Raw genomic sequence first — 17,048 nt, 5'->3', positions numbered from 1 at the left:
CTGTGGCTCCGACTGCAGCCAGTCGCACAGAGGACAAAGAAGCAGCGCATGCTCTGGCCACTCGCACTCCCTATAATTTCCTGCTCCTGCTCAGATGTGCACAGCAACCGAGGCTGGTATAGTGTTATGCATTCTTGACGAGTACCGGTCATACATCAGCGTCATTTCTCAAGTATGCATTCCCAGAACACTATCGGCTGCTGTGCACATTCGAGTAGGAGCGCAAATTTCCATCGTGAGAGGACAGAGCAACCACTGATTCTTTGTTCAATGAGGGGCACAGCAGCACAACTGAAATGAGCCCATTCAAACCAGTGATCGCTAGTCAGATAGTTGGACAGAATGTTTTTTGGTGGTGGTGATGGCGGGGGGCGCTTGGTGACAGCAGGCCTAGGGCACTAGGAACTAGGAAGTACAAATCCGGCCCTGAACATAGCTGAACCTATGTGGACACATTTCACCAGTAAATACACTATGTGGGCAGCACATTTCACCAGTAAATAATATGGGCAGCACATTTCACCAGTAAATGCAAGTGAGCATGGGATGCACATTTCTCCAGTAAATGCATGTGGGCATGGGATGCACATTTCACTAGTAAATGCATGTGGGCATGGGCAGCACATTTCACAAGTAAATGCATGTGGGCATGGGCAGCACATTTCACCTGTAAATGCATGTGGGCGTGGGCAGCGCATTTCACCAGTAAATGCATGTGGGCATGGGACGCACATTTCACCAGTAGATGCATGTGGGTATGGGATGCACATTTCACCAGTAAATACAAGTGGGCATGGGCAGCACATTTCACCAGTAAATGCATGTGGGCATGGGCAGCACATTTCACCAGTAAATGCATGTGGGCATGGGCAGCACATTTCACCAGTAAATGCATGTGGGCATGGGCAGCACATTTCACCAGTAAATGCATGTCGGCATGGGATGCACATTTCACCAGTAAATGCATGTGGGCATGGGCAGCAGATTTCACCAGTAAATGCATGTGGGCATGGGCAGCACATTTCACCAGTAAATGCAAGTGGACATGGGATGCACATTTCACTAGTAAATGCATGTGGGCATGGGCAGCACATTTCACCAGTAAATGCATGGGGGCATGGGATGCACATTTCACCTGTAAATGCATGTGGGCATGGGCAGCACATTTCACCTGTAAATGCATGTGGGCATGGGCAGCACATTTCACCAGTAAATGCATGTGGGCATGGATTGTACATTTCACCAGTAAATGCACTATGTGGGCATATGATGCACATTTCACCAGTAAATGCATGCTGGCATGGGCAGTACATTTCACTAGTAAATGCATGTGGGCATAGAATGCACATTTCACCAGTAAATACATGTGGGCATGAGCAGCACATTTCACCAGTAAATGCATGTGGGCATGGGCAGCACATTTCACCAGTAAATGCATGTGGGTATGGGATGCACATTTCACCAGTAAATGCATGTGGGCATGGGATGCACATTTCACCAGTAAATGCATGTGGGTATGGGATGCACATTTCACCAGTAAATGCATGTGGGCAGGGCAGTACATTTCACCAGTAAAAGCATGTGGGCATGGGGTGCATATTTCACCAGTAAATGCATGTGGGCATCGAATGCACATTTCACCAGTAAATGCATGTGGGCATGGGATGCACATTTCACCAGTAAATGCATGTGGGCATCGGATGCACATTTCACCAGTAAATGCATGTGGGCATGGGAGGCACATTTCACCAGTAAATGCATGTGGGCATGGGATGCACATTTCACCAGTCAATGCATGTGGGCGTGGGATGCACATTTCACCAGTAAATGCATGTGGGCATGGGATGCACATTTCACCAGTAAATGCATGTGGGCATGGGCAGCACATTTCAACAGTAAATGCATGTGGGCATGGGCAGCACATTTCACCAGTAAATGCATGTGGGCACAGGCAGCACATTTCACCAGTAATGCATGTGGGCGTAGGATGCACATTTCACCAGTAAATGCATATGGGCATGGGATGCACATTTCTCCAATAAATGCATATGGGTATGGGATGCACATTTCACCAGTAAATGCATGTGGGCATGGGATGCACATTTTACCAGTAAATGCATGTAGGCATGGGATGCACATTTCACCAGTAAATAATTAGGGGGGGGGGGGGGGGGAGAGAGGCACCCTGAAGTGTATAAAGCTTCTAAAAACAGTTTAAAAATGAAAAGGGTAACAAGGTGTCTTACCTCAATGACGAAATCTTTGAATCATACAAAAGATTTTTATTTAGCACAGGCTGTCTCCTGTGCCTTTTTCTACAGGGTGCCCTGACAACCCCACCATAATTCTCACCAGTAAATACACTATGTGGTCATGGGATGCACATTTCACCAGAAATACACTATGTGGGCAGCACATTTCACCAGTAAATACACTATGTGGGCATGGGATGCACATTTCACCAGTAAATACACTATGTGGGCAGCACATTTCACCAGTAAATACACTATGTGGGCATGGGATGCACATTTCACCAGTAAATACTGTACACTATGTGGGCAGCATATTTCACCAGTAAATACATGTGGGCAGCACATTTCACCAGTAAATACACTATATGGGCAGCACATTTCACCAGTAAATACACTATATGGGCAGCACATTTCACCAGTAAATACATGTGGGCAGCACATTTCACCAGTAAATACATGTGGGCAGCACGTTTCTCCAGTAAATACATGTGTGGGCACTGGGCACTGCAGCACATTTCACCAGTAAATACATATGCGGGCACTGCAGCACATTTCCCCAGTAATACATGTGGGCATGGGCAGCACATTTTCCCAGTAATACATGTGGGCATGGGCAGCACATTTTCCCAGTAATACATGTGGACACTGCAGCACGTTTCCCCAGTAATACATGTGGGCACTGCAGCACATTTCCCCAGTAATACATGTGGGCACTGCAGCACATTTCCCTAGTAATACATGTGGGCACTGCAGCATATTTCCCCAGTAATACATGTGGGCACTGCAGCACATTTCCCCAGTAATACATGTGGACACTGCAGCACATTTTCCCAGTAATACATGTGGACACTGGGCAGCACATTTCACCAGTAATACATGTGGACACTGGGCAGCACATTTACCCAGTAATACATGTGGGCACTGCAGCACATTTCCCCAGTAATACATGTGGGCACTGCAGCACATTTCCCCAGTAATACATGTGGGCACTGCAGCACTTTTACCAGAAAATGGGCGCGGTTAAGCATAGCATGGGCGTGGTCATGGGTGGGGCCAAATATACATGGCCTTAGCAGTGGTATAAAAGGACTGCCAGGGGACGTTTGAGCTCTGTCGTAGTGTATCCCCAAAAAGTAGATGTAATCTCACAGCATTTCACCAAAAATACACATAATCTGGCAGAGGTTCCCCCAAAATACAGATAATATGGCAGTGGTTCCCCCAAAATAGACAATCTGGCAGCAGCAGTTCCCCCAACATACACATAATCTGGAAGCAGTTCCCCAAAATACGCGAACCCTGGCAGTGGATCACCCAAAATACACGTAACACCCAAAATACATGCAATCTGGCAGCAGTGGTCCCCCAACATACACAATCTGGCAGCAGTTCCCCAAAATACAAGTAATCTGGCATCAGCGTTTCCCCAAAAATACAGATCTGACAGCAGTTCCCCCAAAATAGGTACCCCCAGTATAGCTAGCCAGGTCTATAGGTGTCCCCAGTATAAGTAGCCATGTGTATAGTTGTCCCCAGAATAGGTGGTAAGATGTAGAGATGTCACCAGAATAGGTAGCCAGGTGTATAGATGTCCTTAAAATAGGTGGTCAGGTGTATAGATATTCCCAGAATAGGTGGCCAAGTGTATAGATGTCCCCAGAATAGGTAGCATGGTCTATAGGTGTCCCCAGTATAGCCAGGTGTCCCCAGTATATGTAACCAGGTGTTCAGGTGTCCCCAGTATAGCCAGGTGTATATTTGCCCAGTATATGTAGCCAGGTATATATGTGCCTAGTATATGTAGTCAGGTGTATAGGTGTCCCCAGTATAGCCAGGTGTGTATGTGCCCAGTATATGTAGCCAGGTATATTTGTGCCTAGTATATGTAGTCAGGTGTATAGGTGTCCCCAGTATATGTAGCCAGGTGTATAGGTTTCCCGAGTATATGTAGCCAGGTGTACATGTGACCAGAATATGTAGCCAGGTGTATAGGTGTCCCCAGTATATGTAGCCAGGTGTATAGGTGTCCCCAGTATAGCCAGGTGTATATGTGCCCAGTATATGTAAGCAGGGGTATATGTGCCCAGTATATGTAAGCAGGGGTATATGTGCCCAGTATATCTAGACAGGGGTATATGTGCCAGTATATGTAGCCAGGGGTATATGTGCACAGTATATGTAGTCAGGGGTATATGTGCTCAGTATATGTAGCCAGGGGTATATGTGCCCAGTATATGTAGCCAGGGGTATATGTGCCCAGTATATGTAGCCAGGGGTATATATGCCCAGTATATGTAGCCAGGGGTATATGTGCCCAGTATATGTAGCCAGGGGTATATGTGCCCAGTATATGTAGCCAGGTGTATAGGTGTCCCCATTATATGTAGCCAGGTGTATATGTGCCCAGTTTATGTAGCCAGGGGTATATGCGCCAGTATATGTAGCCAGGGGTATATGTGCCCAGTATATGTAGCCAGGGGTATATGTGCCCAGTATATGTAGTCAGGGGTATATGTGCCCAGTATATGTAGCCAGGGGTATATGTGCCCAGTACATGTAGCCAGGGGTATATGTGCCCAGTATATGTAGCCAGGGGTATATGTGCCCAGTATATGTAGCCAGGGGTATATGTGCCCAGTATATGTAGCCAGGGGTATATGTGCCCAGTATATGTAGCCAGGGGTATATGTGCCCAGTACATGTAGCCAGGGGTATATGTGCCCAGTATATGTAGCCAGGGGTATATGTGCAAGTATATGTAGCCAGGGGTATATGTGCCCAGTATATGTAGCCAGGGGTATATGTGCCCAGTATATGTAGCCAGGGGTATGTGTGCCCAGTATATGTAGCCAGGGGTATATGTGCCCAGTATATGTAGCCAGGGATATATGTGCCCAGTATATGTAGCCAGGGGTATATGTGCCCAGTATATGTAGCCTGGTGTATAGGTGTCCCCATTATATGTAGCCAGGTGTATATGTATTATTTGTAGGCATGGGCACTGGGCAGCACATTTCACCAGTAGTGTGGGCAGCACCTGACCTGTAAAAGAAAAAAAAAGAAAAAACATTTACTCACCTAGCCCATAGGAGCATGGGAGGGGGCCCACTAGAAGGTCAGGGAATGCTACGGGGGGACTTTCAGACAACCTGGCAGCAGGTCAGCCCACCCAGCAGAAAGCCAGACCAGCCAGCACAGAAGCCAGGTAACCCTAGTTATGTTTAAGTGACACTGCCTATTTTTGTAATATGCTGCCTTTTTTTATTATTATTAATGGAGAGGGGGCTTCATCCAACATTTTGCTGGGCAGGCCTACTTAGACTGCAGTTAAGTTCATGTAAATGTGGCTCCACCCATGACCACACCCCCATTCTGGTGCATGGCCACACCCATTTTCCAGCTGGAGTGCCCAAAAGTGCCCTGGATCTCTGAGGATCCTAGCCCCTGAGTACCAGTGTGAACTGATAAGGGCCCATTTCCACTTGTGCGGTGGGAATCGCCGCGGTAAAAATTTGCATGCGGATGCGAATTTCGTATGCGGTTGTATGCAAATTTTCATGCGAATTTGCATGCGAATTCGCATGGGTGACGATGTATGCGAATTTAACCATGGCAGTGCCTGTGTGCTTTTCCATTGATTCCATGCAAATTCGCATGAAAATTCGCATACCAAAACCGCATGCGAATTCCCTATTAAATACATTGTATGCAAATCGCATAGCGGTATGCGAATTCTGATGGCTCTGCCGTGCAGATTTTTTCTGCACAGAAAAACGCTCAGAAATCCTGACAAGTGGATCAGTCCCATCCACTTGTATTGTCTATGCGAATCTGCAAGCAGGAAACACATGCAGATTTGCTCTAGTGGAAACGGGCCCTAAGTGGATTAAGGTAGCCACTACGGTCCAATTTACAGCGAAACATTGTTCGAGCGATTAGAAATTCTGATTGGATTGGTTGTAAATAATCTCTGTTGATGGGCACAATCGATTGCGAACAATTATAAAAAAAATTTCGTCTAACCAAAATTTGGATTTTCTTGTTGGTTGTGATAAATAGGAAGCAAAGATTTGTTAGTTGATGGTGTAGTGAATGAGTTCACTTCCGATCAGAATTTCTGATTGCTTGAACGATTTTTCACTAGAAATTGGATTCTTAGTGGCCACATTTAGGCCTCTTGCACACTGCATGCATTTCCGATTCCGATTCTGCTTTTTAATCAGTTTTTACATCCGATTCCAATTCCGATTTTTAATCTTTACTGCACACTGCATTTTTTGATCCGTTTTTCTGTTGAATGTATACAGGGGAAAATCGGAATTGAAAATCGGAATCGGAATCGGAATCAGAGTCGGAAAACAAATTTGCAGTGTGCAGGGAGCCTTATTCTCATCTTTGTAAAGAAAAGAAATTTCCTGCATGACACTTTTTACCGCTTGTTCTCATCAATGTTCCTGGTATTTGTTTCTCCCCAGAATGAATATAATACTGATGATTCTGCTCTTGATCCTCCCCCTTTGGATAATAGTAAAGAGAACATTCCTCGCAAATTTGTGGGAGGACTTCAAGTTCGCTATAAAATTTATCTATTTCCCATTGAAGATTGAAAAGTCGGTGCAGTTTCGCCGCAGTGCTGGTGTATTGGATTCATTTCTTCAGCATGTCTCCACAAGACCGGATCACAAATTTATTTTATACCAAGACCAATCCTACACCTATAAGGAGATAGACCTTAAAAGTAATCAGGCTGCATGGGCTTTGACACAACATGCAAAGCTGAAACAAGGAGATTGTGTTGCTATTTTTTCATTTAATCAGCCTGCTTATGTCTGGATTTGGCTGGCACTGGCCAAATTAGGCTGCCCAATGTCATGCCTGAACTTTAATATTCGGGATAAAGCCCTCCTTCAATGCTTCCTGCCCTGTGAGGCCAAAGTGCTAATTGCAGCTGCAGGTGAGTGAACATCTTTGTAACTATGTGTATCTAAATATATTGTAAACAGTAGGGAAGGGCAATGGATGCAAACTTATTCAAAATAGTTTAGGAAAATGTTTGCAGCTTGAAGATGAATCAATCACATCCTTCCTCTACTTCATTCAACTGGTCCATTTTCAAGCTGTAACGATTTTCCCAAAGAATTTGCATAGTTCTGTATAACAAATATTGATAATACAGTTTCTTGTTAAGGTGGCCACTAACGGTCCAATTTTAGCGAAAAATCATTAGAGCGATCAGAAATTCTGATCGGATTGGTTGAAAATAATCTTAGTTGATGGGCACAATTGATTATGAACGATTATAAACAATAGTAGACTGACAAATGGAGTCAGGCAGGCTGTCCTCTCTCCCCTAGCTTATTTAATTTGGTACTGGAAACATTTATCCAGACTATACAGAAGAAAGAAAAGACAAGACAAGACAAATAACATTTATATTGCGCTTTTCTCCTGGCGGACTCAAAGCGCCAGAGCTGCAGCCACTAGGACGCGCTCTATAGGCAGTAGCAGTGTTAGGGAGACTTGCCAAAGGTCTCCTACTGAATAAGTGCTGGGTTACTGAACAGGCAGCTGGGTTACTGAACAGGCAGAGCCGAGATTCGAACCCTGGTCTCCTGTGTCAGAGGCAGAGCCCTTAACCATTACAACCAGCCAGAAAAGAATAAAGGTGTAAAAATGGGCAGGGAAGAACTTAAGATATGTGCATATGCAGACGATGTGATTCTGACCCTGACAAATCCAGGTATATCTATAGAAAAAACCCTTAAAATAGCAAAAACCTTTGGGGACCACTCGAACTATAAAATAAATATAGAGAAAACTGTGGCCCTTAATTTTGGCTGCAGCAGTGAGACTAAAAAGAAGGTGATGGAAAAACATAAAATACAATGACAATTAATAATTATATCAAGTATTTGGGGGTATACATATGTAGTGAAACGCAGTGTCTCTTCAACAGAAATTTGGGTAAAGAATTAGAATCCTGTGCTAACACCTTAAAACAGTGGGATGTACATTGCTTTAATACTTTAGGGAGAATAGATGTAATAAAAATGAATGTATTACATAGGATAACCTTTAAATTACAAAATATCCCAGTAGAAATCCCAAAAAATTGTTTTTCTGCCCTGCATAGGCTTTTTTTAAAAGTATATTTGGAAAAATAAAGCAGTAGGAATATCTTATAACAAAATCACAAGGGATAAAAAATATGGGGGGGGGGGGGGCTAGCCGCACAAGACCTCTCAAGATACAGTACTAGCAAGCTTTACTATTAGGTAGAATGTTGGAGTGGAGGCAAACAGCAATAAAATATGGATTATGATGGAACATGAGTGTGAATATGCAAGATGTATTGTCCTGGGACAAAATACAAATTAGGCGAGCGGTAAAAAAGTCAGACCGCATTTTATTATTAAAAACCAAGTCACAGATACCCCCCATTAGTGTCAATCAAAAACAACTCAGAATTCGCTCCTGCAAGGGAACCAGGCTGGTTAAAAAAGAATAAACTAGAGGAAGACACGATTATAATCGACCTAATACAAGGAATAATGCCAGCCACTAATTTTGGAAAACTACAAATACAAATTTTTCTTGGCAGACTGAAGAAAAACGCTGGACCAATAAGAGACCAATTGAACAAACTAGTAAGAAAATTTATAGAGAAGACGGTCCCCGAGAACTTGCTATCCTGGTTGTATGACCATCTGGGGTCAATAGGGTACGAATACAGTACAATTTGGTACTGTGATAAATGGGGAAAGGAACTTGGAGAAAAAATAGATGAACTTAAATGGGAGAAGATTATCTCATACATCTGGTTACCTAGAAATACTAGCACTCAGCTATTACAATTTAAGATTGTTACCAGATGGTACTTCACTCCTGAGAAATTATATCAGAGAAAGTTAAGAGAAAACAGTCCTTGTTGGAAATGTTATGCTAAGGTGGGGAATCTGTCACATACAGTGGGTTGCAAAAGTATTCGGCCCCCTTGAAGTTTTCCACATTTTGTCACATTACTGCCACAAACATGAATCAATTTTATTGGAATTCCATGTGAAAGACCAATACAAAGTGGTGTACATGTGAGAAGTGGATCGAAAATCATACATCATTCCAAACATTTTTTACAAATAAATAACTGCAAAGTGGGGTGTGCGTAATTATTCGCCCCCCTGAGTCAATACTTTGTAGAACCACCTTTTGCTGCAATTACAGCTGCCAGACTGAAATCCTTGCCCATTCTTCTTTGCAAAACAGCTCCAGCTCAGTCAGATGGACAGCGTTTGTGAACAGCAGTTTTCAGATCTTGCCACAGATTCTCGATTGGATTTAGATCTGGACTTTGACTGGGCCATTCTAACACATAGATATGTTTTGTTTTAAACCATTCCATTGTTGCCCTGGCTTTATGTTTAGGGTCATTGTCCTGCTGGAAGGTGAACCTCCGCCCCAGTCTCAAGTCTTTTCTCTCCAAGAGGTTTTCTTCCAAGTTTGCCTTGTATTTGGCTCCATCCATCTTCCCATCAACTCTGACCAGCTTCCCTGTCCCTGTTGAAGAGATGCACCCCCCGAGCATGATGCTGCCACCACCATATTTGACAGTGGGGATGGTGTGTTCAGAGTGATGTGCAGTGTTAGTTTTCCGCCACACATAGCGTTTTGCATTTTGGCCAAAAAGTTCCATTTTGGTCTCATCTGATCAGAGCACCTTCTTCCACATGGTTGCTGTGTCCCCCACATGGCTTGTGGCAAACTGCAAACGGGACTTCTTATGCTTTCTGTTAACAATGCCTTTCTTCTTGCCACTCTTCCATAAAGGCCAACTTTGTACAGTGCATGACTAATAGTTGTCCTATGGACAGAGTCTCCCACCTGAGCTGTAAATCTCTGCAGCTCGTCCAGAGTCACTATGGGCCTCTTGACTGCATTTCTGATCATCGCTCTCCTTGTTCGGCCTGTGAGTTTAGGTGGATGGCCTTGTCTTGGTAGGTTTACAGTTGTGCCATACTCCTTCCATTTCTGAATGATCACTTGAACAGTGCTCCGTGGGATGTTCAAGGCTTTGGGAATCTTTTTGTAGCCTAAGCCTGCTTTAAATTTCTCAATAACTTTATCCCTGACCTGTCTTGTGTGTTCTTTGGACTTCACGGTGTTGTTGCTCCCAATATTCTCTTAGACAACCTCTGAGGGCGTCACAGAGCAGCTATATTTGTACTGACATTAGATTACACACAGGTGCACTCTATTTAGTCATTAGCACTCATCAGGCAATGTCTATAGGCAACTGACTGCACTTCTCATGTGTACACCACTTTGTATTGGTCTTTCACGTGGAATTCCAATAAAATTGATTCATGTTTGTGGCAGTAATATGACAAAATGTGGAAAACTTCAAGGGGGCCGAATACTTTTGCAACCCACTGTATGTTATGGCATTGCCCAATAATATGATCTTTTTGGCCAGAAATAGAGCTATTTATTAAAAAATATATTGCCTCAGATGGTGTTATAAATGCCATGATAGCAAATTTCGGAATTGGTCAAAAAGGAGAAAATAAGACAGCGGAACTTTTACTATATATTCTCTCAATAGCAGCAAAAACCATCAAAGTAAGGGACTGGAAATCCACAAACAAACCCTCAAAAAAAGAATGGATGAAATTATCATCACACTTGCTGCTGACGGAATCGGGGGAGGAGGGAGAATCGGAAGGTGGCCCATGTAAAAACTTTCGGATAGTTAGAGAACTGTGGGAAAAGGCAAGGTAAAAACACGATGAGAGAGAGGAGAGGATGAAAAAATACGGGATATTAAGTATGATCAAGTGCGGTGTATATACATATGGTTAGATGAATAGAGGGATGATGGGGTACAAGAACCTTTTTTTGCTTGGTCGGAGATTGGAAGTTAGAATGTGTTGGAAGGAAGGTAACGGATTCAAGTAATGAATGGGTAGTATATAAGTTTAGGAGATTGAATGAAACTTGGAGTACATAATCTGTCATGTATAATATGAATCCAGAGATTGGGGCCATTTCGACCCCTTTTTCTCTCTTATTTTTTTTTTGTCTTTTTATAATCAAGAACTACTAAATCAAGAACTACTAAATGTGAAGCACAGTTATTCTAATTGGGTACAGTACAAATATGTACGCTGAGTTTGAAAAAAAGAAAAAATAGTCGTCTGATTGGATTTTTGTCAAACCAAAATTTGGATTTTCTTGATTGGTTGTGATAGATAGAAAGCAAAGATTGGTTCGTTAATGGTGTAGTGAACGATTTTTCTTCCGATCAGAATTTCTGATCGCTCAAACAATTTTTCACTAGAAATTGGACCGTTAGTGGTCACCTATAGAATCCCCTATTCTGATCTTTCATATTTCTGCTTTGGCACGTCCAACTTGCCCTTGAGGTTGAAGATACACATGTTTTTCATTATTGCAGTGTAGTTCTAGTTAAGCCCTGTTAATTAAATTTCTGGTGAAATCGAAACACTAGCATTTCATTAAAGAGGATCTGTAACATCAAAAGATCCCCTGGGGGGTACTCACCTCGGGTGGGGGAAGCCTCCGGATCCTAATGAGGCTTCCCACGCCGTCCTCTGTCCCACGGGGGTCTCGCTGCAGCCCTCCGTACAAGATGACATCATTATTTACCTTCCCGGCTCCTGTGCAGGCGCTCTGACGGCTGTTGGCTCCGAACTACCTGGAAATACCCGATCGCCGTCGGGTCTGCTCTACTGCGCAGGCGCAAGTTTCCGGCGCCTGCGCAGTAGAGCGGACCCGACTGAGATCGGATATTTCCGTGTAGTTCGGAGCGGAAAGCAGCCACAGCGCCCCCGCTGGAGCCTGCAAAGGTAAATATTGAACTGACAGTCGGCTCTGTCGCCGGCTGTTCGGAGGGCTGCAGTGAGACCCCTGAGGGATGGAGGACAGCGTGGGAAGCCTCATTAGGATCCGGAGGCTTCCCCCACCCGAGGTGAGTACCCCCCAGGGGATCTTTTTGACGTTACAGAGTCTCTTTAAGATCAGTGCTACTACCAGCTGCCTCCCTCCACAGGGCCGGATTTACCATAAAGCTCTGTAGGCAAGTGCCTACAGGCACCTGATGATGGAAAAGTGGCAAAATTCCCTCCCCTAGCACCTCCCTCCTTCCTTCCCTGTGTAGAGTCCTGAGGAGAGTGCAAATGAGAGGTTACTCACCCAGGTCTCTGCATTCCACTAACTAGATCTCCCCTCAGTTGGGGGCACCTCTAACTACTTAATACTGAAGGTACTTCTGGCTACCTAATGCTAAGGGACACCTGTAGGTATGAGGGGCAAGGGAATTAAGGGAGAAGTTATAGCTGGGATAGCCGGTGCGGTTTGGAGGGGATTTGTAGGTTCATGGAGGGCAAAGTCTAGGGAACCAAGACATCTGCGCCAATAGGCTCCTGTGATGTAAATCCAGGCCTGTCCCTCTCCCATCCTTTAGGGCTACTGCGTTGGGCCTCTTTCACACTGAACACTGAAAGATGGATACGTTTTAACTGATCAGTTGCAGTGTAAAAGTGAAAAGCTTTCAATTGTGAAAAGCTTTCAGTTAAAACGCATATAGTATTAACTGACCCATAGGGAAGCATGGACATTGTGCTGTCCATCAATTTTCCATTCATATATAACTAACAGCAACTGATTCAATGCGAATGGAACCTTAAAGGAATCATCAGGGAAAATTATAGCAAATCCGATTTACTTACCTGGGGCTTTCTCCAGCCCCTCACAGCTGTCTGTCCCACGCCTGCGCAGTACTCTGCGGACAACGTGGGCTTAATTGACAGCGGCGCTTTACCCAGGCACAGTAAGGACGACCTCGAGGTCGTCTTCTGCACTGTGCTTTCCATGAGAAAATGTATGCGTGCTCACACACCAAGTTTAACCCTAGCAAGTCTGGCTTTGCAAATTTGGCCTAATTGGCTATTCATGAGGCAATGCTCATGCAAATATGGATTTGCTTTCGCATGCCAAACTATGCAGGGTCAAAAAAACAATACCGCAAAGCGGTCGCCCTGCGGGAATTAGTTCATGCTACATTAGCACTATCCAGGAGCGCCACGGGGAGGCTTCCCAATGCCCCCATACAACCGGGGGACCGCGGGGTCCCAGGCGCTCTCACTGCCTGGGAACCACAGCGGCACCCCGGAGGGGGAGGCTGGGTGGCGCAGGCGACCCCCCCCCCCCCAAGCGTGGCCAGCACCGGGGAGAGCCGTCCGCACCCACCTCCCAATATTAAAAACAGACACTTACCTTAACGTCCATTGCGTTCTGCTACATGCGCATTAACTTGGGGGCACCACATGAGAAAGGAGTGAAGCATGGGTCACCTCAAGCTTTGGAGCTCAGGGCTGGCTCACATACAACACTCCAGAGGGGGGGGGGGGGGAGGACAGGCGCAGACAACTCACTCCAGGGCTCACACCACCAGAGCAAGCCATCAGCCACCTGCCTCCAAAGGATACAACTACGAAAAATGCTTTCCATGAGAAAATGTATGCGTGCTCAAACACCAAGTTTAACCCTAGCAAGCCTGGCTTTGCAAATCTGGCCTAATTGGCTATTCATGAGGCAATGCTCATGCAAATATGCATACATTTTCTCATGGAAAGTGTCCTCTGCACTGTGCGGGGACCCCGGGCCGGCGGCTGCAAACTGAGCTGTCAGCATGGGACAGACAGTCGCGAGGGGCTGGAGAAAGCCACAGGTAAGTAAATTGGATTTGGTATAATTTTCCCTAATGGTTCCTTTAACCACTTAAGCCCAAAGGGTTGAAATTTTTTTACATCCGAGCAACTTTCACCCCCCATTCATTTGCCAATAACTTTATCACTACTCATCACGATTAATTGATCTATATCTTGTTTTTTCCGCCACCAATTAGGCTTTCTGTGGGTGGTATATTTTGCTAAGAGCCACTTTACTGTAAATGCATTTTAACAGGAAGAATAAGAAAAAAATGGAAAAAATTCATTATTTCTCAGTTTTCAGCCATTATAGTTTTAAAAAAATACATGCCTCCATAATTAAAACTCAGGTATTGTATTTGCCCATATGCCCCGGGTATTTCACCGTTAAAATTATGTCCCTATCACAATGTATGGCGACAATATTTTATTTGGAAATAAAGGTGCATTTTTTCAGTTTTGCGTCCTTCACTGTTTAGAAGCCCATAATTTATTAAATCATATTGATATACTCCTTTGACATGAATATTTAAAAAGTTCAGACCCTTAGGTAACTATTTATGGTTTTTTTTTTTTTTTATTATTGTAATTTTTTTTTTTTTTAATTTAAACTTGTATGTGGGTATTTTTTGGTGTGGGAGGTAAACAGGTTTTTTTTTAATATATGTATAGGGCAGCACGGTGGCGTAGTGGTTAGCACTCTCGCCTTGCAGCGCTGGGTCCCTGGTTCGAATCCCAGCCAGGTCACTCTCTGCAAAGAGTTTGTATGTTCTCTCCGTGTCTGCGTGGGTTTCCTCCGGGCACTCCGGTTTCCTCCCACATTCCAAAAACATATGGATAAGTTAATTGGCTCCCCCTAAATTGGCCCTAGACTACAGTACTTACACTACATAATATAGACATATGGCAATGGTAGGGATTAGATTGTGAGCTCCTTTGAGGGACAGTTAGTGACAAGACAATATATATATATATACTCTGTACAGCGCTGCGTAATATGTCGGCGCTATATAAATAATAATAATAATAATAGGTTTATTCTTAAAACTTTTTTTTTTTTGGGTGTAATTTGCTATTTGGCCACAAGATGGCCAGAATCAAAAAGTCCTGGGAGCGATCGATCTCGCTCCCAGGCAGAAGAAAGGAGACCAGAGCTCAGAAAAGCCGCAGCGTCTGAAGAGACGCTGTCGGCTTTTCTCCGGGGGGGTCCGATCAGAGAAAGGGATTTATAATCCCTTTCACTGATCGGTGGGCTAGCGGCCAGTAGCGGGGGCGCGCACGGGGGGGGCCCGCGGGCGCGCGCGCGACCCGCGGGAGTGCGCGCAGCCCAACTGGACGACAAATCTCGTCCAGTTGGGCTTAAGTGGTTAAGGTGGCCATACACTCAGGTAAGGTAGCTGATCGACCAGCCGATTTGATTATCAAATTCAGATAAAAATCAAGCGATATCGGCCCGAGCGACGAATGCAGTAAAACCACTGGCACTGTTGCCCTTATGTATGAACGTGTAAGTAATGTGTGCATTACCTGTCCTGTGTCGCAGAGTCTGTCATCTTCCAAATCCCTACTCTGTATGACGTCACATGCTACGCCAGTGGTGTGTATGTGGATATGGAAGAGCATCAGATTCAGAAGACGGACGGGCACCGCGGCACAGGAGAGGTCATTTATAAATGCACACATTACATACACATTTATACATTGGGGGAACAGCGGCGAGGCGGCAGATGTGACTGGCTCGGTTGATTCCCAGGAATCGGCCTATGATGTATGGGCAGCCAACAGATCTCTCTCTAATCAGATTCAATTAAAGAGAGAGTTGTATCTTGGTCGAATCTGCCCACACATCGCTAGATGTATGGCCACCTTTAGGGTCATTTCACACTAGGCCCTTATTCAATTCACTTTTTCTACTACATTTTCTACTAGGAGATATTATCATACTAAAAAAAATATAGTACTTTTTCAATTACTTATCAGTAGTTTTTCAGTTGCAAAATGTTGAAAAGTTATTTTAAAGTGTACCTGTGCCGAAGCTTGGGTACAAAATTAGATACTTACCTAAAGAGAAGGAGGCCTAAGGATCCTATTGAGGCATCCATCTGTATTCTGATGTCCCCTGTCACTGTTAAAAATAAAAACAACTGTTAAAAATAAAAATAAATAAAAGATAAAAAAAAATACAATAAAAAGTATTTTCTTGCTTGCTGGTGGCTTAAAATTGCATTTTATTGATTATTCAATCCACTTTTTCTCTATTCAATTCAGTTTTCTCCTAGAATTAGGAGATCATTTTTGTATCTACGCCTTCAAATAACTTTCCAGCACTTTTGAATTGAAAAAGTGGCAAAAAGTAGGTGAAACGTAATATCAAAATTGTTCTGAATGTTGCTGGTAGTTTTAAGGGATTTTATTGATAAGTTGTGAAAATATCGCCTAGAAGAAAACTTGAGAAAAAAAAGTAACTGCATATGGGCCTATAAACATAATGTTGTGATGAGATCCCAATGGTGATGAAAAGTCACATGGTGTGTTATAAGTGAGATTTGATGCATACAGTGAAACCTGCAGTACATACACTTCAACTATAAATGTGCACGTTCTCCAGTAAAAGCACTGCATGCTGTGCGTTATTCCATTGGAAACTGCACCGCTGATGCGCCAATGTGAGTGTACCATAGAAATATGATTTCATCGCACTGCTATGCGATTATATTGTCCAATGAAATATGTGCACATCCCTGGTTGTGTCAGGAATGGTGAAAGCAGCTCTTCACAATGGGATTGTGTGTAAACACAATCATTTGAACTTTTTATAAGATATTATCAGGGTATTCCAATTTTTTACAACTTGATGCAAATGTGGTAGCAATTTGTACACAGATTGAAGCTGAACCAAACAGATGCATTTGATCAGTCCCCAGGTTCAATCTGCATACATCTTCAACCCTATTTGCATCAACTTAGAAAAATAATGATCTTATTGACCATCCATGGGCATAGCAATCACCCCTGTGACCCCTGCCATCGCAGGGGACCCTCCACCCTCTCCCCAACTGCAAGTGCAGCC

At 43.9% G+C, this 17,048-nt stretch overlaps 1 protein-coding gene across 3 annotated transcripts in view; it reads left to right on the top strand.

Annotated features, from left to right (window-relative positions):
* The window catches only part of LOC137563315 (long-chain fatty acid transport protein 2-like), a 147,074-nt gene that overhangs the window by 17,464 nt on the left and 112,562 nt on the right, over window positions 1–17,048 (top strand). For all 3 annotated transcript variants that reach the window (XM_068275612.1, XM_068275610.1, XM_068275611.1), the window contains exon 2: window positions 6,728–7,206. In XM_068275612.1, coding sequence (XP_068131713.1) covers window positions 6,729–7,206 — 478 coding nt within the window. In that variant the 5' untranslated portion in view covers window position 6,728. The remainder of the gene's footprint in view (window positions 1–6,727; window positions 7,207–17,048) is intronic.

The sequence above is a fragment of the Hyperolius riggenbachi genome, chromosome 3 (assembly GCF_040937935.1).
Source record: "Hyperolius riggenbachi isolate aHypRig1 chromosome 3, aHypRig1.pri, whole genome shotgun sequence".
NCBI lineage: Eukaryota > Metazoa > Chordata > Amphibia > Anura > Hyperoliidae > Hyperolius > Hyperolius riggenbachi.
This window is presented reverse-complemented; position numbering and strand designations above follow the sequence as displayed.